The sequence below is a fragment of the Lipotes vexillifer genome, unplaced genomic scaffold (assembly GCF_000442215.2).
Source record: "Lipotes vexillifer unplaced genomic scaffold, Lipotes_vexillifer_v1.1 scaffold995, whole genome shotgun sequence".
Taxonomy (NCBI): Eukaryota; Metazoa; Chordata; class Mammalia; order Artiodactyla; family Lipotidae; genus Lipotes; species Lipotes vexillifer.
Genome location: NW_006785389.1, coordinates 990,428 through 1,015,852, shown reverse-complemented (window position 1 = coordinate 1,015,852; position 25,425 = coordinate 990,428). Strand labels below are relative to the sequence as shown.

General features: G+C 42.1%; 2 protein-coding genes across 2 annotated transcripts in view; both read right to left on the bottom strand.

Moving 5' to 3' along the window:
- Positions 1-405, bottom strand: part of ZNF543 (zinc finger protein 543) — a 30,052-nt gene extending 29,647 nt beyond the window's left edge. The window contains exon 1 of the mRNA XM_007457501.1: positions 279-405. Within this exon, the coding sequence (XP_007457563.1) occupies positions 279-405 (127 nt within the window). The remainder of the gene's footprint in view (positions 1-278) is intronic.
- A 118-nt stretch (positions 406-523) lies between these two features.
- LOC103069381 (zinc finger protein 264) overlaps positions 524-25,425 on the bottom strand; it is a 79,480-nt gene continuing 54,578 nt past the window's right edge. Inside the window, exons 7-9 of the mRNA XM_007457500.1 lie at positions 12,793-13,504; positions 2,822-2,913; positions 524-586 (exon numbers count right to left, since the gene is read on the bottom strand). Coding sequence (XP_007457562.1) covers positions 524-586; positions 2,822-2,913; positions 12,793-13,504 — 867 coding nt within the window. The remainder of the gene's footprint in view (positions 587-2,821; positions 2,914-12,792; positions 13,505-25,425) is intronic.

The window sequence follows — 25,425 nt, the reverse complement described above, 5'->3', positions numbered from 1 at the left end:
AGCAGGAATTTCCTACCTTTGGGTTCTGTGAGACACCTCCATTTCCTCCCAACACATCCTTCTCCTTTGGCTGTGACCAAAGGCAAACTATGTTTCTTGTCCAACCCTCCCTAAGTGAGATACAAGGAGACCAGGCAGCAAGAGGTGAGTCCAGAAAATAACTGAAGCTGCGGGGAGGAGGGTAGATGGGCTATAGAGGGCTTCTCAACCATCAGGCCTGGAGCCAGAGGGTGGAATGAAGCAAGTGACAGGTCCCACATGGGTTGGGAAGGCCTTACCCAGAGAGACCAGGAGCCCGCAGGTCTCCAGCATCACCTCCTGGTACAGGGTCCTCTGGGCGGGGTCCAGCTGCCCCCACTCCTCCTGGGTAAAAGTCACGGCCACGTCCTCATAAGTAACAAGCATCTGGAAAGTCAAGCAGACGCAGTTGTGTTGGTCTTGGGGCTATTGATCGAATCAGAGCCCATCTCTCTCCATGGCAAAGATGCAGAGACCAAACAGCCCCTGAAGGCCGAGCTCTGTGCTAGACTTCAGGAGGCAGACACTGCTCTAGACTGATCACAGCAGTGTAGACGACAGAAGCCTCCTAGGCAGGAGCCGACAGAGAATGAAAAGAGGTTGGGACCCTCCCGCATGGACTGTGAGGCACAGAATGGTAAGGGTGCTAAGGTGTCAGACAAATGGGAAAGAATAATAATGACAACAAAACAATACCAATAATAATTACAGCAACAGCACCCCAGACCCACTGGTCCTCATTGTGTGCCTGCCTCATGCTGAGGCATTTACATGTCTTGTTAAAGTGTCTGAAAGTCCCCAGCTCTTAAGTCTCACCCACTCCTGAGGTTTGAATCCTAAGTCCTAAAGTCAGCACTTGCCTGCTGTGTGAACTTGGGGGCCTCGCTTAATTTCTCTGAACGTTGATTACTGAATCAATACAATGATTCTCACTGAGCAATAATAGTTATGAGAATTAAAGAAAAAAGAAACAATGGGTGACTGGCCACAGCCGGTGAGGTCAATGCCATTATCATCTTCATGTCAGTCAGGAGACCTGAGGCCCAGGGAGCTCTACCAGTTCACCCAAAGTTTACATGTGTTGTGATCAGAGGCAGGATTTAAAAGCAGGTTCCTCTGGTCTGAGGTCTAACAGCATAACCATGACCCACTGGCAAAGTAAAACCACAGTTAATGAAGATGTGAAGAATTTTAAATAAATTTCCCAGTTATATTCATTTCAGCCACTGCTGAAAATAATTCTGCAGACGTGGGCAGAGGAGCAGATTCATCATCACCCACCTCACAGGAGAGTCACCTGAGGTGGTGGTACCTGCTTGGGAAGTGGCAGGGCCTGGACCAGCTCCTGCTGCCATGTGAACCTTGGAGACTCCCAGGGAGAATCCACAATGAGCCATCACTTCTTTTTTCTACCTGAGACCTGACAGCATGTATCCCGGAGGAAAGAATACTTCAGGGACCAGGGAATAGGAATTGCTGAGGACACTGGAGGCTGTAGCCAGGAGAACAACAGCCTTTGATTGGCCATGATGTCTGTCCTGGCTGAGCAGGATGGAACATTCAGCCAACGGCCACACCGTCTGGCCCTCCCAGGACATGTCTCAGCAGATGGGGGAGTAGGGAGGATTCTGGCAATCACAAAGACCCTCTGGGGGTTCCTTAAACAACCAATATACCTTTTATTTGGTCCACACTCTTCCGCATGCTGAAATGCCATGTCCTTGGTTCATGCCAAGACTGCCTACTGGAAGGAAGCCTGCTTGGCTCGCAAAGTTTACTTTAGGTGTCACCTCCAGGCAACCCTCTCCACTGTTCGTAGAGAAGAGGGTAAAAATACAGGCTGTGGTGGCGACATACTGGTTGTTAGTTTCTGCTACTAAAGAACTGCAATGAACTTGGGCAGGAAACTGAACTTCTCTGAGTCTCAAGTTGTTCTTGTACAAAACAGTGATAATAACAGAACTTAGCTCTGAAAAGGTGAGGAGTACATGAGGTGATGTATTATGCCTGTCTACCTGCTAACAGCAATGACTCAATCGAGGCCGGCCGGCTATTATGGTTCTTTTCTCATTGTTTTCTCTTTCCTCCCACAGCATCCTGGACAAATTCAACCAGGAATTTTGCCAGGGTCCCTACACAAAAATGCCAGAACACAGGCAACAGGAAGGGGCCATTTTAAGCTAACTGCTAGAAAAGGCCTCTCCAAATAGGAGACATCTGCGCAGAGGCCAGAAGGATGTGAGAGAAAAGTCCTGCAAAGATATAGGAACAGTGGGACTTCCCTGGCGGTCCAATGGTTAGGGCTCCATGCTTCCACTGCAGGGGGCGCAGGTTCGATCCCTGGTTGGAGAACTAAGATCCCCCAAGCCCTGCAGCACGGCCAAAAAAAAAAAAAGATACAGGAACAGTACTCCAGGCAAAGGCCAGTGCAAATATAAAGATTGGGGGCGGGGCAAGGGGACAGAGAACTTATCATGGTCAGGTTGGTGTGTCTGCAGAACAGTGAGCCAGGGAAGAACGGAAGGTCAGAGGAGGTCGGCCGGGAGGATGGAAAGCTGGAATTCTAGAATTTTAAGTGTGACGGGAAGGAAGGAAGCATCATTCATCCTTCACGCACTGATGAAACACCTGTCGGAGACCCAAAACTGTGGTAAGACCGCGGATAAAATAACGAGTCAGCGCCACTTGTAATTAAACGACGAGGACAAAGAGAAACCCAATGGCTTACTTAGCCTCCAGCCTGCCCAGGAGCCCTCTCCGAACCAGCGGAGAAGCAGCAATGCCAGCAATATGGCCCACTCACCCGCGCCGGATCCAACCACGCCGCCGCCATCACGGGACCGTGAGGAGAGAGCGGGGCCAGAGAGGCGGCTCCAGGATTCAGCCGCCCGCCTCCTGCCCAGAGCAGGTGGGGGAGGGGGTTGGGGTTGGTGGGGGGGTCACCTCGGCCGACGGTCGCACTCTGAGCCTCAGTTCCCCAAGCGCAAAATAGGCACGAGGCCCAGGCCGTCGCGTCAGAGCTGCGGGGACGGGGTCGGGGCCCCGGCGGGCGCTCACGGGACACTCCCGTTACGGAGGACCCAGGGCGGGTGTTGGGCTAGTACACCGACACGGAGGTAAGACACACCCTCCTCACTGGCCTGCCCAGCTCGGGGCTGGGAAACGCACCCGGCCCATCGCCACAGGACCCACAGCCCCAGAGGCCCCAGCCGGCACAGATAGATGACGCAGCTCTCCAAATGGTCGGAGGTCCCGCCCCCGCCGGCGCGGGCCGCAGGAAACCTCCCCCCGTTCTGAGCCGTCACTGGCCCAGCATCGGCGCAAACACGCGGCGCTCAGCCTTCTGGGTAACGTAGTATTTTTTTTCTCCTGCAAACAACCAGGTGTGTGGAGCAACTTGCCTCTGAGCATCAGTGGAAGCAGTAATTCTGGACTCTCTCCTCAAACACCATGAATGGTCTCTATCGGTGGAAAAAAACTCCCAGACTCCCAGATTTTTTCTGGCAAGGAATGTGAAAAATGTGTCCTGACCCTGGAATTCTGTCACCTGCTCCTTCCTGTTCATCCCTAGTATCGCTTTAAAGCTCACTGTGTAGAGCCCTGTAGGCCACTGTAAAGAAGTCGTAATATGTTCCCTGTGTGTTCTAGAATATACCCAGGAATTGTTTAATTTGGTATATGTTAATATACACAGAAATGGGAATGATTGTCATGAAGGAAGTAGTTTATGCTCACACATTCCTAGAAACAGGAGACAGGGCACATCACAAAGGGCCACGAGTGGAAGACCAGGATGGGTCAGGAGGTAAGAGAGGTGAAGAAAGCATGGTCCACAGCTTTTATTGTGTTTTCAACAGGAAAGATAAGGAAGGGTAGGATAAACAGTTTGGTATTGGCTAGTTTGAATACTGTCAACAGGCTTTGGAGCATACGGGCTAACCTTATTTGCCCGGCACAGGCCCTTAGATGATGAGAAATATAGTCTCCTAAGTGTAAGAGTCAGAAAGAGGAGGGTTTCCAACTAGGGGCTTTGGGTTGCTTAATTTACACATGAAAGAAACAGCCCCTAAGCGTAGTTTGTTACCTCTAAGAATTGGCTAGTCCTGAAAGGGGCATTCTTGGGAATTTCCTGGCAGTCCAGTGGTTAGGACTCCATGATCTCGCTGCTGAGGGCCCAGGTTCAATTCCTGGTTGGGAAACTAAGAGCCCACAAGCCACGCTGTGTATTTGGGGACCTCAATTAGTTGTCTTTCACCATTTTCAGAGGTGTGGGTCTATGAGAAGGGCATGTGGAACAATCTCTCTAAAATACCAATTCCACGGGAGATAACTGGGGTCTTACTAACACCATCATCCCTTGAATACCTGCTTTCTACTTGCTCACCTGGACAGCCCCTCCTTAGAATTGCTCCTTGCTCTGTCCATGACTCTCTACCTTGTTGCAACTTAAAGATCACATCTGGCTTGATGCACTGACACCCTGTTCTTTGGAAGTGACATAAAAATGGCCAATTTGGGGCTTCCCTGATGGCACAGTGGTTAAGAATCCACATACCAATGCAGGGGACACGAGTTCGAGCCCTGGTCCGGGAAGATCCAACATGCCGCACAGCAACTAAGTCCATGCGCCACAACTACTGAGCTTGCACTGTAGAGCCCGCGTGCCCCAAATACTGAGCCTGAGTGCCACAACTACTGAAGCCCGTGTGCCTAGAGCCCGTGCTCTGCAACAGAGAAGCCACCGCAATGAGAAGCCCGTGCACCTCAACAGAGTAGCCCCCGCTCGCCACTAGAGAGAAAGCCCACGTGCAGCAACGAGGACCCAAAGCAGCCAAAAATAAATAAATGTATATTTTTTAAAAGACTAAAAAGGGGGGTGGGCCACAACAAAAAATATATGCTTAATACACGGATCTCCAAATTAAAAATCACAGCAGACAGAAATTTCCTTCAAGTCATCCAGCTGGTTAGAACAAGGCCAGGAAGTGTAACCAGGTGGTCTGACTAGAGGGTCCGTGCTCTTGACACTGCTCCAAGGAAGGGAAAATAGTGCCCATTTACAATTTAGCTTAGACCATTCAATTGTCAGGTGTGTAACATACCTGTGAACAGATCACAAATCTTTAACCCTCAAAACTCAAGGATGACGTCTTTGAGCATTCCAGAGGCACCTCAGCATCCAATAACTAAGACAGGAAAGGCAGTCTGCGGGCCAGAGTATGAGTACAAAGGGGAGAGGCAAATACTCCCTGAGACCAGATTCCTACAGATCTCCAGCATCACGTCTCTGTAGAGGGTCCTCCCAGCTGGACCAAATGCTCCCATACCATCTCAGTAAAAATCACAGACAGGTCCATGAACTTGACTAAGCCTGCAACAACAAACCCTTTAATCTCCAGTTATGCACATTTAATGATGTAGGAATTATTATGACCCCATGTTCTTTAATTTTTTTTGTTGAAGTCAAAGGCTACAAGTTTCAACAGTGGGAACAAAAAGTAAATGAGAAACTGTTGACACATGTGCAATGGAAATACACAGCATTGACCTGGTTGTTACATCTTTGTACAAATAAAAACAAATGGAATATTTGCAAGTCAAACCACTGACGACATATCTAAATAGACACAAATTTATTGAGAGGCAAGATTCTTTCTCACAAGACATTCTCTACATTTTGTCATCACTAAATTAAATCTTGACCACTACGTAAGAATTTCCACTCTGACATAACTGATTGTTTTCGTTACAGTGATTTACATGTATATAAGCCTTCACCTCAAAGCTATGACTTATTTCTTCTTGTAGCAAACTGTATTTGTTAAAGAAATTTGAACTTCCTCAACATTTAGGTATCATTTAAGTCACTGTGAAGAAGAGTTAATATAGCATGCTATCCTTTGAGCTTCAAAGTTTGCCCTTGGCTAAAGTTTGAGGCCTTAGATTTCGGGAGGCTTCCTATCATTCCCAGAAATGATGAATGGCTCAGTGCACCTATTGTTTGTGTAAACAAGGTGGCTTATGCTGCTAACCTGTTATGCTTCTGGAGGTCTAGAATTCTGTTATGCTCTAGACAGAGTGCCCAATAAAAATCATAGGCACTGAGGTTCTAATAAGTTTCCCTAGTAGACATTTCACACATGCAGTCATAATTCATTGACAGAACTTAAGTTAAGCACTCAGAATTCCTAAAGCTTGTCCCTGGTTTCCTCTGGACTCCAGTCCTTGTATCTTTTCCCTTGACTGAGATTGCTTTGTATTCTTGTGCTGTCATAAACCATCGATGTTGAGTATAATATGCTGAGTCCTTTGATGCTTCCTAGTAAGTCATAAACCTTGGTAGTCTTGAGGACTTTCAACACAATCATTTAAAGTCTTATAGATCTGTCCATAAAAGCCCATATAGTTTCTCTTTGTGGTCAACATGTCATATACTGTGCCAACTATACACACAGCTTTGTGTAAACTCTGTGAGGGAGGCAAATATAAAAATACACTACTGTGAGGCCATTCACTAACACACATATATTGAGCGTCTACTGAGGAAAATAAAAACGTAAAGTGAACAGAATCAGACAGTGGCTAGATGTGAGGATGATAAAAGAAAAATGGCTGTGAGGTGTCTGGCTTGGTCAACAAGATAGAAGATAATGGAATTTACTGAGACTGTTTTTTCAGGCACCTCAAACACAATGTCTAAAACCAAATGCCAACTGTAGCCCTTTTCTACCTCCCTGCTTCCTCAAACTCAGAGATTATCTATATTTCCTACAAAGTTACAAGAGATGATGCAACCATTGAAGACTGAGTTTGGTTTCTCACTCAAACTGAAAGGATGGCCAAGATGTACTATAAAATGAGAAAGGGGGTTACAGATCAAATGAGCATTATTTGATCCGTTTTAGTAAAAATGAATAGTGACCAGGAAAACAAAGATTCATACTACAAGAAGGAATCTAGGAGTGATAAGGGCATGGACTCTGCAGCCAGCCTAAATGGCCTCCAATCCCTAATCTCATACTTTGTAATGACTGTACAATTTTGGGCAAACTCCTTAATCTTTCTGTTCCTCAGTTTCCTGATTTGTAAAATGAGGATAATATTACCTATCACATAGACTTGTTGCAAAGGTTAAGAGTTGATGTGTTTAAACATTCAAAACAATGGCTGATATACAGTAATACCACGTTTGCTTGCTCTTAGAATTATTATGGGTGCATCCTTATGGTGATGGTCTTGGCCAAATGACACATGCATAAACTCAGTGTATATGAATACACAGAAGGTGTGGAAGTATGAACAGAGGGTAACAGACATGAGAAATATTCAACGTGGAGACACAGATTTGGGGGAACTCTAGATCACTGAGTATAAAATGCATTGAGTGGGAATTAACTCACTCATGGAACACATCACAAGTGAGAAAGCAATGGCCTTGGATGGACCCTGGGAAGCACATTGTTTAATACATGGGCTAATGACACAGACTCTCTGAAGAAGGGTAAGAACTCACAGAAACCAGGAAAGGACCTTCAAGTCTGAGAGGTGGGCAGCAGTCCAACAGTGATGGGAAGGCAGGAGGAGGAGAGAGGACAAAAGGGAACTTTGTGAGACCTGCTTAAGCCAGGCAACCATGGTGGAGGAGGCCATTCTTTAGTTGTCAGTGGAGCGAAAGGGACGTGATGGGGTGAGGACAGGCAGTGGACAGAACAGTCACACAGGGTGTATCTGTTAGAGAAAAGAGAAGGGCAGAGCTCAATACGCATGTAGGGCAGAAAGTGCCTGGGGGTGAGGAACACAGGTATAGATTGTGAGGACAGAAGGGGATTCAGAGGAAGAAGTTAAAGACCAAGAAGTAGAGGCACAAAAGAAAGATAGTGGCCCTATACAAGTTGGGGAATATGGGAGAATGTGTTCAACAACAAAGAGGAAGACTGAACCTGGAAGACGAGTAGCCCATTCTCCTTTGAGGCTATAACAAGCCTTAGAGAGCTCGGAAATTTTACACACAAATCTTCCTTGGAGAACACAACTCTGAATCTGCAGGTTGACCAGTTTTATTTTCTTGAGAAATATTTGTGGATAACAACACAGAAGATGGCAGGTCTTCCATTCCTCCAGATACTTCAGGATTTCTATTCCAGTATCAAGATAAACCACCAGAGAACCACTGACTTTGGACTACACAGTTTTGCTTGTTTTCTCAGAGTCCTTCTTTGGCATCATAAACTATGCAAAGAAATAGAAGATGTGTAAAAGAACCAAACGGAAATCAGACAATTGAAAAATTCAAAAACCAAAATGAAAATTCACTGGAAGAGCTCAATAGTAGATTATATATGAGAGAGAAGGAATCAGTGAGCTCAAAGAGAAATCAATGGAAATTAATCAACGTGAGCAACAGAGAAAAGCAGACTGGGGGAAACAAAAAGATGGGAGCCTGAGAATCCTATGGAACAAGAACAAGAGAACAAAGGGCTGAAAAAACTATTTGAAGAATAACTAAAAAGTTCCCAAATTTGCCAAATGGCATACACCACAAAATGTGAAAAGCTGAGCAAACACCAAACAGGACAAGCCCCCCAAATTTTATGGCAGATTACATCATAATCAAACTTCTGAACTCTATATACAAGGAAAAAACACTTTCAAAGCACTTGACATAAAGGATACATTACAGATAGGGAAATAATGAGTCAAATGGCAGCAGATTTCTCAACTGAAACAGATCAGATTTCCCATCTGGAAGACAGAAGGAAATGACTTACTTGCCTTTCAAGAACTAAAAGAAAAGAACTGCTGACCCTGAATCCTATATCCCACAAAAATATCCTTTGGGAATGAAGGAGACATAAAGACATTTTTAGATGAAGGATAACAAAAACTTTTGTTACCAGAAAATCTGCAACAAAAGACAGGCTACAGATGTTCGTGGGGCAAAAAATTTAAAAAGAAACTGTTAATGGAAGAAACTTGAGATTTCAAGAAGGAAGAAAGAACAATGTAATGAGTAAAAGTAGAAGTAAACAGACTGTGCTTCTTCTGAGTTTTGTAAAAATTGTTTGACAGTTGAAGCAAAAAGAACATCACCCAATATGGTGTTCAGTATATGAAAAGGAAATACTTAAGACAATTATATTAAAAGAATGGGGAATGTAAAGGTACCCAATGGAAGTACGGTTTCTACGTGTCAAAGTGCTAAAGTGTTGATACTGTAGGCTGTGATAAGTTATGTATGTACAATACAATACCTAGAGTAACCACTAAAATACAAGAGATATACTCAAAAACATCACAGATATATCAAGTGGAGTTCCTAACATTAAATCAACCCACAAGAAGGCAAAACAAACAACAAAAAGTACCCCCTCAAAACCAAACAACAACAGAGCAACAAAAACATCATAAAATGGTAGTTGTAAGCCCTAAAAATATCAATAATTATTTTAAATTTAAATGGCCTAAATATACCAATTTTAAAACAGATATCAGTAAGATGGATATAAGAAAATGAGCCAAGTATATGCTATTCACAATATTCACATATTACATTACTTCAAATGTAACAATATAGATAAGGTTGAAAATAAAATTATGGAAAAATATAAACCATGCAAACATTAACCAAAAAACTCAATAGTGGCTATATTAATATCAAATAAAGTATACTTCAAAGCAAAAAATTTTAGAGGAGCAAAAAGAAAGCATAATGATAAAAGGGTTATTACACCAAGATGACACAGCAATCCTAAATGTGTATGCACCAAACAACAGAGCTTTGAAATACATGAAGTGAACACTGACAGAACTTAAAGGAGGAAGAGACAATTCTAGAATTAAACTGCAGGACTTCAACACCCCTTTCTCAGCTGTTGATAAAAATACGAGGCAGGAAATCAGCTGATATAGATAATCTGAAAAACAGTATCAATGAACAGTATCTGGTACATACATATACAAACTCCACCCAATGACAGTAGGATACATACTCTTTTCAAGCAGCCTTACTGAACATTCATCAAATATCCTGGGTCATAAAACAAACCTCAAAAAATTTAAATAGCCAAATCAAACGTAAAAGAAATCAGAAGAAAGCACAAAATACTCCAAACACTGGGAAATTAAACAACATCCTTCTAAATAATCCATGGGTTAGACAGTCTCAAATAAAGAAATATTTAGAACTGAATGAAATGTAATTAGAACATAAGACAAGAAGCTAAAACAGTACTGTGAGGGAAATTTATAGAACTTAATGCTTACATTTGTAAAGTGAAAAAAAACCCCTCAAATCAATAACCTAATCACCCACCTCAAGAAACTGCAAAGGAAACTACTATCAAAGCAAGTAGAAGAAAGGATATAATAAAGATCAGAAAAAAAAAAAAAATTCAGTGAAATTAGGAAAAGATAGAGGAAAAAATGATATAAAGTGCTGGTTCCTTGAAATAAAAAAATTGATAAATGTCTAAGAAAATTGACAAAGATAAAAGAGAGTTAACACATTTCCAATAATAGGAATAAAACACGGGCTATAAGTAGATTCTGCTGCCATCAAAAGGATAATAAAGGAATACTTTAAACAAATAAGAAAATTTAGATGAAATGGGACAATTCCTAGAAAAAGACAAACTATAAAAACTTAACCAATATGAAATAGATACTCTGAATAGTTCTATACATATTAAATAAAATAAATACATACTTAAAAAGCATCCAAAAGAAAAATCTCCAGGACTAAATGGTTCACTGGAGAATGCTACCAAACATTAAAAGAAGAAATAAAACCAATTCTATACAACACACTGTCTTGTGAATAATACAACACCTGTTAACACATGTTAGGAGGCCAGAATCACCTAGACACCAAAACCAGACAATGACAATTGAAATATATATATAGAGAGAGAGAGAAAGAAAACTACATATCACTGTCACTCATGAAATTAGAGGAAAACTTCCTCAACAAAATACTAGCATATTTAATACTGTAATATAATATATAAAAATAATTATACTCCATGACGAAGTGGGGCTTATTCCAAGGATACAAGGCTGGTTCGACATTCAAATCTCAAATGAATATAATACATCATATCAACAGGCTACAGAAGAAAAAACACAGGATTCTATCAATTGATTACAAAAAAAGCATTTGACAAAGTTCAACTCATTCACAATAACAAAAAAACACAGTAAATTAGGAATATGGGTAACTTCCTAAACTTGATAAAGAAAACTCTATGAAGAAAACCTTACAACTAACACCATAGTTAATGATGAAAATCTGAATGTTTTTCCCCTAATATTAGGACCCAGGCAAGAACATGTTTTCTCACTACTAGTATTTAACATCATATTGGAAATCTTAGCTAGTGCAGTAGGACAAGAAAAGGAAATAACAGGTATACAGATGGGAAGAAGTAAAACTGTCTCTAATTGCAGATGATACTTCTATGTAGAAAATCCCAAGCATTCTATCAAAAGAAACAGCAAGCTTGCAGGATACCAAAATAACATGAAAAATATACATATTTCTGTATACTACCAAAGACTGTGTGGAAACTGAAAGTTTAAAAATCAATGCCATTTATAATTACTCAAAAAAAAAAAAAAAAAAAAAAAAAAACCTGTATCTAAATCTTAAAAACATTGTACAGGACCTATTACTGAGACTTATAAAATAGTAATGAAGTAAAACAAGCCATATCAAATAAATGTACAGACATAATGTTTTCATGAATTGGAAGACTCAAAACAGCAAAGATGCCAACTCTCAACAAATAAATCTGCCAATTTAACTTAATTTCTATCAAAATTCAATACAGTTTTTTTTTCTGGTAAAAACAGACAAACTTATCCAAAACTTTACATGGAAATTCAAAGTAACAAGGAATGTTAATCAGTTTTAAATAAGAAGACTGAAAACAGAGGACTCACTTTACCCGATTAAAAGATTTACCACGTAACTAGAGCAATTAGTAAACCAATAATAGTACAGGACGAAGAAAAAGTCTGAGTATTAGGTCTTTAAAACCACATGAAAAAAAGGTTTGTTTTTAAAGAATCAAAGACTAAATAGTCTAAAATGGTTCAACAGAACGTGCCCATTCATGTGTATTCTTATCTCCTTAAATATAAAGGCATTTGATGGCTCAAACCAAAAAATTAAGGTCCTTAAGAATAGAGACAATGTTTTAGAACAAAGGAGATGTTCAATGAAAGTTTTCAGACCTGTCTAACTCTCTTTAAACTGGATAGCAATGAATATATATACAAGACACATAGAGTCTAGGTTCTTTACCATGGAAACAAAACTATCCTCCTGCCAATTAACTAAGGAATCAATGACAAAGTACCATAGCTTGGCAAGAAAGTCTGAAAGAAACACTTTGTAGTTTATTTTCTAATTTAAGTTTCTCCCTTCTTTTTTAAAAAAATTCCTGAGATAACACTGAAGTGTAAACTAAGAAGAAAAATGTAGCTGAAGGTTTTCCTAAGTGCATAATAACCACTGGGTCTCTGTCTTTGATGAATTCTCAGATGTAGAATAAGGCTCTAGGTTGGGTCAGTTTCCAATATGACTCTTTAGATGACAACTGATATCCTGCAATAGGTATTCTCACAGGGAAGAAAATTGTGGGGTTTCTCTTTGGTATGAATGATCAGATTCTGAGTAAGATGTTTCCTCTGGCAAAAGATTTTCCTCAGTGGTTACATGCAAAAAGTCTTTCCCCAATAGGAGTTCTTGAAGATTGACTGAGGATTGCCCACTTGTGAAGGTTCTTCCCACATCTGTCACACTGACAGGGTTTCTCCCAGTGTGAACCCTCTGATGCTGAGTGAGGGATGAGCTGCGACTGAAGGCCTTTCCACACTCACTGCACTCATAGGGCTTCTCTCCAGTGTGGATGATGGAGTGTCGAATGAGGTTTGTGCTCCAGCAGAAGGTTTTCCCACACTCGAGGCATTCATAGGGCTTCTCTCCACTGTGAATCCGCTGGTGCCTGGTGAGGCCTGACCTGCGGTTAAAGGCCTTCCCACACTCCATGCACTCGTAGGGCTTCTCTCCAGTGTGGATGCTGAAGTGCCGAATGAGGTCTGCCCGATTGCTAAAGGCTTTCCCACATTCTTTGCACTCAAAAGGTTTCTCTCCAGTGTGGGCTCGTTTATGCAAGATAAAAGTGGAGCAGTGGGTGAAGGCCTTTCCACATTCAGTGCACACGTAGGGCTTCTCCCCAGTGTGAATCCGCTGGTGCCTCTTGAGGTATGACCTGTGGTTGAAGGCCTTCCCGCACTCGAGGCACTCAAAGGGCTTCTCCCCAGTGTGGATGACATAGTGGTGAATGAGGGCTGCGCTCTCACAGAAGGCTTTCCCACACTCACTGCATTCGTAGGGCTTCTCCCCAGTGTGAATCTGCTGGTGCCACATGAGGTATGACCTGTGTTTAAAGACCTTGCCACATTCAAAGCACTCATACGGATTCTCACCACTGTGGATAATGTAGTGTCGAATGAAACCTGGCCTATCTCGGAAGGCTTTTCCACATTCTTTGCACACAAAGGGTTTTTCTCCAGTGTGGCTCCTGTTATGCAAAACAAAAGTGGAGCGGTGGGTGAAGGCCTTTCCACATTCACTGCATTTATAAGGCTTTTCTCCACTGTGAATCCGCTGGTGTTGTGTAAGATGTGACTTGCGGTTGAAGGCCTTGCCACACTCCATGCACTTATAGGGCTTCTCCCCGGTGTGGACCATGTGGTGTTGAAGGAGATAAGTGCTCTTACTAAAGGTTTTCCCACACTCTGTGCATTCATAGGGCTTCACTCCAGAGTGAATCCTCTCATGTCGAGCAAGGAGGCGTTTCTTATTAAAAATTTTCCCACATTCGTTGCATTTAAAAATACTTTCCTCTTCCTGAATCATGAGATCATTACCAGATCCACATGAGTCATGGTCATGGACAGCACCTCCTGGAGGGACCGGCTCCTCTACAATCTTTGAACACACACTACCAGGTGTCCCTAAGCTGCCATATTCAGAGCATGGTTTCACAGGGAGCTTGCCCTTCTGGGGTTCTATCTCTGGTCTCAAGTGTCCTTCTTGCATTTCCAATGACCCTTCCTGATCGTTGATTTGGCCCAACTGGGAGTCCTCTAAAACGCTTTGTATTAGTTGTTGCTGGAGTGAGACTCCCTCAGACAGGGCTGGCTCACAAGTGGTAGGTTCTGTGGTCTTGGGCTTTCCTTTGTCACCTGAAAGAAATTCAATACACAAAAAGACCTGTTAATAATGCCAACATGGAAGAAAGAAAATCAATATTTCAGTGAAAAAAATGAAGATGGAAATAGTGTCTCTGTGTCTGCCACATTTCCCGACCTCTGAATCCCAGGATAACAATTTCTTTCTTTCCTGATCCTTGGACTGTTGACACCTTGAAAGGGAGACCCAGAGAACTAGCTGGGTGAGAGGACAGGGGGCTGGAAAAAGACATGGTCAATTCCAGACTGGATAGTTATGCAAATAAGTAACTCATCTGAGCTCACAGAGAGCTCATGGTGAAGAGATGACTCAGTGCAAAGCCTGAAAGACCAACTATGTGATCAGAAGGTTGGGGTTTTAAGCCGTAAGATAACAACTAGACCTCCAGAAACAGGAGGGCAGGAGACTGAGTCATACAGCCACTGATTTAATCAGCTGTGCTTATGTAATGAGACTTGGTGAAATTCTTAGGTTGGCAATATTTCATGCATATATTGCCATACATCAATGCCAGGAGGCTAGCGAGTCTGAGGACATAGTAGCTTATGTTTGGAACCTCTCCAAAATCTGTTCCTAAAAAACATCTGATGCAAACCTACTGGACAAAGACTTTACAACAACCATCTTAAAAAAGCTCAAGGAGCTAAAGGAAGATACAGAGAAAGTCAAGAAAACTAGGTAAAAACAAAATGGAACCATCAATACAAAAAAAGAAAACCTAAAAGGAAATGAAAAAGAGGGAATTCCCTGGTTGTCCAGTGGTTAGGAGTCCATGCTCTCACTGCAGGGGGCCCAGGTTCAATCCCTGGTCAGGGAACTAAGATCCCGCAAGCCATGTGGCGTGGCAAACAAAAAAAGAGAAAAGAAATGAAAAAGAAATTCAGAAGCAACAAGTTCAGTAACTAAAATGAAAAACTCACTAGAGGGATTCAAAGAAAAATTTGAGCAGGAAGAAGAAATAATCTGCAAACTTGAAGATAGGACAATGGAAAATATTGAGTCTGAGAAACAGAAAAAAAGAAAAGATTGAAAAATAGTGAGTAGAGCCTAAGAGACCTATGATACACCCAATGAATCAACATACTCATTAGGGAAGTCCCAGAAAGAGGAGAGAGAAAGGGTCAGAGAGAATATTTGAAGAAATAGTGGAAAACTTCCCAAATTTGATGAAACATCCAAGAAGCTCAATGAATTCCAAGAAAAATAAAGAGACTCACACTGAGAAAATTACAATCAAACTTTTGAAAGCCAAAGATAGAGTATAGCAAGCATGAAGCAACTTGTTACATACAAGGGGCACTCAATAAGATTATCAGCAGATTTCTCATCAGAAACTTGGGAGGCTAGAAAGGAGTGGTTCAATATATTCAAGTGTAAAACAGACAAACAAAAAGTGTCAAGTAAGAATCCTGTATCTGGCAAAGCTGTCCTTCAAGAGGGAGGAAGAGGGACTTCCCTGGTTGTCGAGTGGTTAAGACTCCATGCTTCCAAGGCAGGGGGTGAGGGGTTTGTCAGGGAATTAAAATCTCACATGCAGCTCAGCACGGCCAAAAAAAAAAAAAGTGAGGAAGAACTTAAGACATTCACATATATGAAAGCTAAAGGAGTTTGTTACCACTAGATCTGCTCTGTAAGAAATTCTTAAGGGAAAATTCTTCCAGGGTGAAATGTAAGGACACTAGACAGTAATTCAAAACTATACCAAGAAATAGAGATCTTGATAAAGATAAATACGTGGGCAATTATAAAAGCTAGTATTACTTTGTAACTCTACTTTTTTTAATATGTATATATTTATTTATGGCTGTGTTGGGTCTTTGTTGCTGCACACGGGCTTTCTTTAGTTGTGGAGAGGGGGAGCTACTCTTTGTTGTGGTGCACGGGCTTCTCATTTTAGTGGCTCCTCTTGTTGTGGAGCACGGGCTCTAGGCACACAGGCTTCAGTAGTTGTGGCACGTGGGCTCAGTAGCTGTGCCACACAGGCTTAATGGCTCCGCAGCATGTGGGATCCTCCCGGACCAGGGCTCGAACCCTTGTCCCCAGCACTGGCAGGTGGATTCTTAACCACTGTGCTACCAGGGAAGTCCCGTGTAACTCCACTTTTTGTTTTTACATGATTTAGAAGACTTTTTAAAATTGTTAATCTAAAGGCTACTATTATTATAACTTTAGTTTATAACTCCATGTGTAGTTTCCTACATAATTTAAAAGACTAATGCATTCAAAAGAATTAGTAGTTTAAGTTTCTAGGCATACAATATATAAAGATGTAACTTTGTGACACGAACAATTGAAAGGGGAGATGACAGAGCTGTAAAGGATTTTTGTTTGTTTGTTACTGAAGTTAAGCTGGTATAAAATCAAATTAGTGTTAAAACTTTAATATGTTAGATGTCATTCCCATGGTAACCACAAATAGCTATAGAATATATTCAAAAAGGAATTTAAATGTTTCACTACAAAATATCAACTAAACACAAGACTATAACACAGAAAATGAGAAAGAAAAAAGCTATAATGCATATAGAAATCAAATATCAAAATGACAGAAGTCTCTCCATATCAGCAATTACTTTAAATGTAAATGGATTAAACTCTTCAATTAAAAGACAGAGATTAGCAGAATTGATAAAAACACATGATCCAGAGACTTCCCTGGTGATCTAGTGGTTAAGAATCTGCCTTCCAAGGTAGGCGACACAGGTTCGATCCTTGGTCTAAGGAACTAAGATCCCACATGCCTTGGGGCAACTAAGCCCTGGCACCGCAACTACTGAGCCTGTACGCCAGAACTAGAGAGCCCACGTGCCGCAACTACACAGCCCACGCACTCTGGAGCCCACGCGCTCAACTACAGAGTCCATGTGCTACAACTACTGAGCTCTGGAACCCACGTACCACAACTAGAGAGAAGCCCACACATTGCAACAAAGAGCCCATGTGCTGCAGCAAAAGATCCCATGTGCCACAACTAAGACCCCACACAGCCAAAAATAAATAAATATTAATTAAAAAAAAAAAACCCCACATGATCCAACTATATGCTTTCCACAAGAGACTCACTTTAGATCCAAAGACACAAACAGATTGAAAGTCAGAGGATGGAAAAAGATATTCCATGCAAATACTAACCAAAAGAGAGCAGAGGTTTCTATATTAAAATCAGACAAAATAAGCTTTAAATCAAAAAAGATTACAAGTGACAATGAAGGACGTTATATAAATAAAAGGTATAATACAGCAAGAAGATATTACAATTGTAAACACTTACATAATGACAGAAGATCAAAATACATGAACCAAAGAATGACAGAATGGAAGGGAGAAAGAGCACTACAACAACAGATGGAAACTTCAATGTCCCATTCTCAATAATGGAGAGAACCACCAAACAAAAGATAAGTAAAGAAATAGAGGACTTAAATAACATAATAAACCAACCTGATCTAACAGATACATACAGAACATTTTACCCAACAATAGCATACACATTCTTCTCAAGTGTACATGGGACATTTTCCAGGGCAGACCATAGGTTAGGCCACAAATTAAGTCTCAACAGATTTAAAAAGATATCATACAGGGCTTCCCTGGTGGCGTAGTGGTTGAGAGCCTGCCTGCCCATGCAGGGGACATGGGTTTGTGTCCCGGTCTGGGAGGATCCCACATGCCGCAGAGCAGCTGGGCCCGTGGGCCATGACCACTGGGCCTGTGCGTCCGGAGCCTGTGCTCCGCAGCAGGAGAGGCCACAACAGTGAGAGGCCCGCGTACCACAAAAAAAAAAAAAAAAAAAAAAAAAAAAAAAAAGATATCATACAAAGTATGATTTGTGTCTAATGAAAACAAAAACTTAACATACCAAAACTTACAGGATGCAGAGAAAGCAGTGTTAAGAGGGAGAGTTGTAGCTATAGATGCTTCCAGTAAAAAAAAAAAAAGACCTCAAATCAACAACCTAACAACATAATTAAGTAGGAAAAGAAAAGCAAACTAAACCCATACCTAGCAGTAGGGAATATGAAAGATTAAAGATAAATAATACAGGGGACTTCCCTGGCAGTCCAGTGGTTAAGACTCTGCACCCCCAATGCAGGGGGCACGGGTTTGATCCCTGGAACTAAGATCCTGCATTCTGTGGCCAAACAGTTAAACAAACAAACAAACAAATATTTTTAAAAAGGTAAATAGTGCAGAGAATTAAAAAAATAGAGAAAAATCAGTGAAACAAAAAGTTAGTTATTTGAAAAGATCAACAAAATTGACAAACCTTTAGCTAGATGAACCAAGAAAAAAAAGATTCAAAATACTAAAATCCGAGATGAAAGTGGGGATATTACTTTTGATTCTATAGAAATCAAAACAGAGTATAAGAGAATACTGTGAAGAACTATACACCAACAAATTGGAAAACCTAGATGAAATGAACATATTCCTAGAAACACAAAACCTGTGAAGACTAAATCATGGAGAAATAGAAAATCTGAATAGACCTGTAACTAAAAAGGGATTGAATTACTAGTCAAAATCTCCCAACATAGAAAAATCTTGGACTTGATGGCTTCACTGGTGAGTTCTAACCAAACATTTTTTAAGAAGAACTAAAACCAATCCTCAAACTCTTCCAGAAAACTAAAGTGGACAAAACACTTTTAAACTCATTCTGAGACAAGCATTACCCTAATAGCAAAGCCAAGTACACTACAAGAAAACTACAGAGCAATATCCTTTATGAACAATGATGCAAAAATCTTGAACAAAATATTAGCAAAATGAATTCAGCAACATATCGAAAGGAATATACACCATGACCAAATGCAGTTTATTCCTGTAACGTAAGGACAGTTCAACATATGAAAATTGATCAGCATAACACATTACATTAACAGAATGAAGGAAAAAGCCCACATGATCATCTCAAATGATGCAGTAAAAGCCTTTGACAAAATTCATGATAGAAAAAAAAACCCCACAAACTAGGAATAGACAGAAACTATCTGAACATAATAAAAGCCATATATGATAAACCACAACAAACATCATACTCAATGATGAAAGTCTGAAAGATCCAGAACAAGTTAAGGACATCCATTTTCACTACTTCTATTCAACATAATACTGAAGTTCTAGACAGAGCAATTGGCAAGAAAGAGAAATCAAAAGCATTCAAACTGGAAAGGAAGAGGTAAAATTATCTTTGCTTGCAGATGGTAGTTTATTACATGTAAAAACCACAAAAACGTCACAAAATAACTGCTGAATAAATGAGTTCAGCAAAGTAGCAGGATACAAAGTCAACACACAAAAATCAGTTGCATTTATATACATGAATAATGAACAATCTGAAAATGAAATTACAAAACAGTTCTATTTACAATAGCATGAGAAAGAATAAAATACTTAGGAATTAATCAACGAAGTGAAACACTCGCACAATGAAAACTACAAAACATTGCTAAAAGAGTTAAAGATGATGTAAATAGAAACACATACCATGTTCCCAATTTGGAAACCCGATATTGTTAAGATATCAATACTACCCAAAGTGATCTACAGATTCAATGCAATCCCTATCAAAATCCCAACATTTTTTTTTTTTTTTTGGTATGCGGGCCTCTCACTGTTGTGGCCTCTCCCGTTGCAGAGCACAGGCTCCGGACGCGCAGGCTCAGCAGCCATGGCTCACGGGCCCAGCCGCTCCGCGGCACGTGGGATCTTCCTGGACTTGGGCACGAACCCATGTCCCCTGCATCGGCAGGCGGACTCTCAACCACTGCGCCACCAGGGAAGCCCCAACATTTTTTTAAAAATCTTTTGGCTGCGCCACATGGCATGGGGGATCTTAGTTCCCCGATGACCGGGGATCAAACCTGCGCTCCCTGCATTGGAAGCCCAGAGACTTAACCACTGGACTGCCAGGGAAGTCCTCCAGCAAAATTTTTTGCAGAAATAAAAAAAAATCCACCCTAAAATTTGTAGTGCATCTAAAGAGACCCTGAATAGCCAAAACACTCTTGAAAAAGAAGAACAAAGTTGAAGAACAGAAAATTCCCGATTTCAAAACTTACTACAAAACTACAATGATCAAATACAGTGTGCTACTGGCATAAAATCAGACAAATAGACCAAGGGAATAGAATCGACAGCCCAGAAATAAACCCTCACATATATCATGAAATGATTTTTGACAAGGGTGCCAAAACCATTCAACAGGGGAAAAGACAGTGTTTACAACAAATGGTGCAGGGAAAACTGAATACCTACATGCAAAAGAATGAAATTGGACCCTTATCTAACATCATATACAAAAACTTACTCAAAATGGAGAGAAGGGACTTCCCTGGTGGCACAGTGGTTGGGAGTCTGCCTGCCAGTGCAGGGGACACGGGTTCGAGCCCTGGTCCGGGAGGATCCGACATGCCGCGGAGCGGCTGGGCCCATGCGCCACAACTGCTGAGCCTGTGCTCTAGAGCCCGTGAGACACAACTACTGAGCCGGCATGCCTAGAGCCCGTGCTCCGCAACGAGGAGTAGCCCCCACTCACCGCAACTAGAGAAAAGCCCATGAACAGCAACAAAGACCCAACGCAGCCAAAAATAAAATAAATGTATTAAAAGAAAAAAATGGAGAGAAGAAAACATAGGACAAATGTGGCATGGCACTGGATTTGGCAAAAATTTCTCAGATATGACACCAAAGGCACAGCCAACACAAGAAAAAAATAGAAAAATTGTAGTTCATGAAAATTAGGAAAATTTGTGATCAAGACACTATCAACGGAGTAAAAAGATAATCCAAAGAATGTGACAAAATATTTGCAAATCATATATCTGAAAAGGGATTAATAACCAGAATATACAGAGAACTCAAACTTAACAAAACAAACAGAAAAACAGCCTGATACAAAAATGGGCAAAGGACTTGAATAGACATTTCTTCAAAGATATACAAAATGGCTAATAAGCACAAGAAAAGATGTTCAACATCACTAATCATTAGGGAAATGAAAATCAAAACTATAATGATATACCATCTCACAACCATTAGGACAGCTATTATCGGAAAAAACAGAGAATAACAAATGTTGGTGAAGATGTGGAGAAACTGAAACTCTTGTGCACTGTTGGTGGGAATGCAAGTTGGCACAGACTGTGGAAAACAGTATGGCAGTTCCTCAAAAAATTAAAAATGGAAATATTGATACTACATGATCCAGTAATTCCATTTCTTGTTATATGCCCAAAAAAATTGAAATTAGGGTCTCAAAGACATTTTTACACCCATGTTCACAGCAGCATCATTCACAATAGCTAAAACATGGAAGCAACCCAAGTTTCCACCAAGGGATGAATGGATAAGTAAAATGTGAGACACACACACACACACACAAGAATATTACTGAGCCTTAAAAGGGAATGACATTTTAACACATGCTACAACATGGATAAACCTTGAAGACGTTATGTTGAGTGAAATAAGCCAGTCACACACACAAAATAGTGTGTGAATCCATTTACATGAGGTACATAGAGTAGTCAAAAATCACGGACACAGAAAGATTGTGGTTGCCAGGGGCAGGGCATGGTAGGGACATAGGGTGATTCTTGTATAATGGGCACAGAGTTTCAAATGATGAAGAGTTATGGAGAAGGCTGGTGGTGACAGCTGCACGACACTATGACTCTATTTAATACCACTCAATGTATACTTAAAAATGGCTAAGATGATAAATTTTACACTATCTACATTTTACCATACCCACAAAAAAAGACAACATGAGTAATGCACAAAGAATCCCCTACAAATCAAAAAGAAAATGCAGGGCTTCCCTGGTGGCACAGTCTGCCCGCCAACGCAGGGGACACGGGTTCGAGCCCTGGACTGGGAAGATCCCACATGCCAAGTAGCCACTAAGCCTGTGTGCCACAACTACTGAGCCTGCACTCTAGAGGCCACAAGCCATAACTACTGAGCCTGCGTGCCTCAACTACTGAAGCCCACACACCTAGAACTTGTGCACCACAAGAGAAGCCACCGCAATGAGAAGGCCATGCACCACAACAAAGAGTAGCCCCTGCTCGCCGCAACTAGAGAAAGCCTGCATGCAGCAACAAAGACCCAACGCAGCCAAAAACAAATAAATAAATAAATTTGTTAAAACACAAGAAAATGCAAACAATCAATAGAATAAAATAGACGTTTATCATGAAATGACATTTCGAAGAAGAAAACTTAATTCATAGATTGACTCAAATTAAAAGGTGCTAAAGTTCCTTATGAACAAAGGAAAAGCAAATCAAAACCATGTGGGATACAATTCTGTATTCACTTGATTGTCAAAAACTGAGGAGCCTTATTATACCAGGTATTGGTCAAGGTATGGGTTGAAGAAACCTCCATTCTTTCCTGGTGGAAGTGTAATTGGTTTAGCCCCTTTAGAACACAACAGGAATTATCTTGTAAACTTGAGAATTTGCACAGCCTATAATCCAACAATTTCACTCTAAGAAACATTAAAAGACAGCCTAAACATGAGCAAGATGACCAATATATACAAATGTTCTCGGCAGCACTGTGAGAGTGAAAAAATGTGAACAATTAAATGCTACAATGGATGAATACAGTGTGAGACAGGAACATTTTTAATTTATTTTCTTCACTGTAAGGAACTTCAGCATATTTGTACTTTGAGCAGAGAAAAGGATAAAGTTATAAAACAAGCAGAATATAAGTGATGAAGGCACTTTCATGAAAAGCTATTTTCCAGATTCTGATGTCGGAACTGGCCATGCCCAGGGGCAAGACCTCTTCAACTAGGTGAAAAGAGAAGCTACAGATAAGAGAGCCCAAATGAGTGTGGAAGGGCTGAAGATCAAGCAATATGAGGCAGACTTTACTTTCAACATGAAAACTTGCTGACACATTAGTGGTCACATGCTGAGGCATCTGTGGCTACACCTGGGGCAGCTCATGCAGGACAGAGAGCTGACCAAGAGGCATAAAGCAGATGTAGAGACCAGTTAGGGGAACTACTAGCATCCCGCAAGGAAAAGATGATGAGAGCTTGGACTCAGAATGTGGGGACAGATCTGATGGGAGGTGGTAGAAGTGACAGATTCAGGAGATGTACATGATGTAAAATGGACGGGATGTGGAGGTGGCCGGATATAGGGGCCGACGGAGGTGGAGGGGTGAGGATACAGTCTCTGGGGCTGTATCCAGTCTCCAACCTGCCTGGACGGCAGGACCATGCACACTAACTTGGGAGAGGGAGGAGTGAGCATCGTGACGGGTTCCTTGCCAGGCATGCTGACTGGGTGCCTCTGAGATATTCAGGTGCAGAAGGGCAGAGAGCAGAGGGCAGAGGCTCGGAACTGCCCCTCTGAGGGGCTGTCGACGGGCTGCACACAGACACTCGCAGGCTGGTGGGGCCACCCGAGGGACTAGGAGGCAAAGAGCACGACTCTGCAGGGGCCCCATCACCACACACGGCGGCCCCAATGCCCTCAGCAGCCCAGATGTGGGGCACAGCAGGACAAATGTCACTGTCAGGTTTTACCAAACAGGAGGAGTATGGAGACATGCAATAAGGGAAGGCTTCTGGAGTGTCTGGACGGACAGGGTGGGAAAGGGGAGGCAGATGAGCGCTGGAGAGGAGCTGGGAGAGGAAGGAAGGCCCTTTTCCTCAGAGGTCAGAGGAAAAAGTGAGATGCATTACTCATTACAATACAGGGACATGAATGACACCAACGGCTTACTTCCCACGAGCCACTGACTGAGGCACAGACGCTGTGCTAAGCGGTTTTATGCTTTAACGCGTTATGTGACCACGTCCCCAACAACCCGGGGACAGAGCAACTATCAGGAACAGACTGAGCGCAGCAGATCACACTCGCCAAACCATCTGCTCCTCCCCTTGGACACACGGCTCAGCCCCATCTCCCAGCCCCGTCCCCCGAGTGTGGCCAAGTGCCTAGTGCCTGTCAGTGGAAGCGGGGGGCTGGTGTTTGTGCGAGTCTTCCTTGCCCTCTCGCTCTCCTCTGCCTGCTGCAGGAGGTCAGGACAACCTTCAAGCCACATGCTGACGGCAGAGTGGACCCGGGTCCCTGAACAGCTGTGTGCTGCACAGTCACACGGACCGGGTGTGCTTCCAGGGACATCCCTGGTGGTTCAGTGGTTAAGACTCCAAGCTTCCACTGCAGGGGTCACGGGTTCGACCCCTGGTCGGGGAACTAAGATCCTGCATGCTGCGAGGCGTGGCAAAAGAAAGAAAGAAATACAAAAAAAGAACAAGTGCTTCCATATGCTGAGCACCAAGATGCTGGAGTCTGTCTGACATGGCAGCTAAGAGTTAACTTAGTCAAAACTTATATATACAAAGACACAAGGAGATCCCAAAGTTCACTAGGGCCACAGAGCTGGTGATCGGTCGGCACTAGGCTTGAAGCCCAGTAAGCTAGAGCCCAAGAAACATCTCAGCTCATGCACCTCTATCCTCCAGGAGGGCAGAGGGACCTGAGGTCAAAGGGCTCCGTGGCCTCCAGACCAACAAAGAGGCCCGAACAAGACGCTTCCCCAAGGAACCAGGGCCAGCGACCTGCCCCTGCAGGGTCTCCCAGCTGCCCAAACCTTGGCTCCTACCTGGACAGGTGCTTCGGGAGAGGTCTTTCTTCACTGTCCACAACTCCTGCCCCTGCTCCAGTTGGTAGATGAGCTCAGATCTGGGAACAGGACACCCTGTTCATGGAGAAAGGAAGAAGACACTAGGATTTCTGTGAAAACAAAGAAAACCTCTCGATCTAGTGTGGGACTTCAGGATGTGGACAAGACCTCAGAATGAAGCTGCTCCCATGCATATACAAAATGCTGAATTGTGAACTGGAAACCAAAGACATGCCACACTGCCATGGAGTTTTTATTCCTAAGTCAAAAACTAACATAGTGTATAATCGTACTAAAAGGACTGTGTTCAAGCAACTTAAATGCATTACATCATTTCAAAATTGAAATAAATTTATGGAGTAATTTAAACAACTAACATATTTAAAATATTGACTCTTGGGAATTCCCTGGTGGTCCAGTGATTAGGACTCTGTGCTTCCACTGCAGGGGGCAATGGGTTCAATCCCTGCTGGGGAACTAAGATCCCG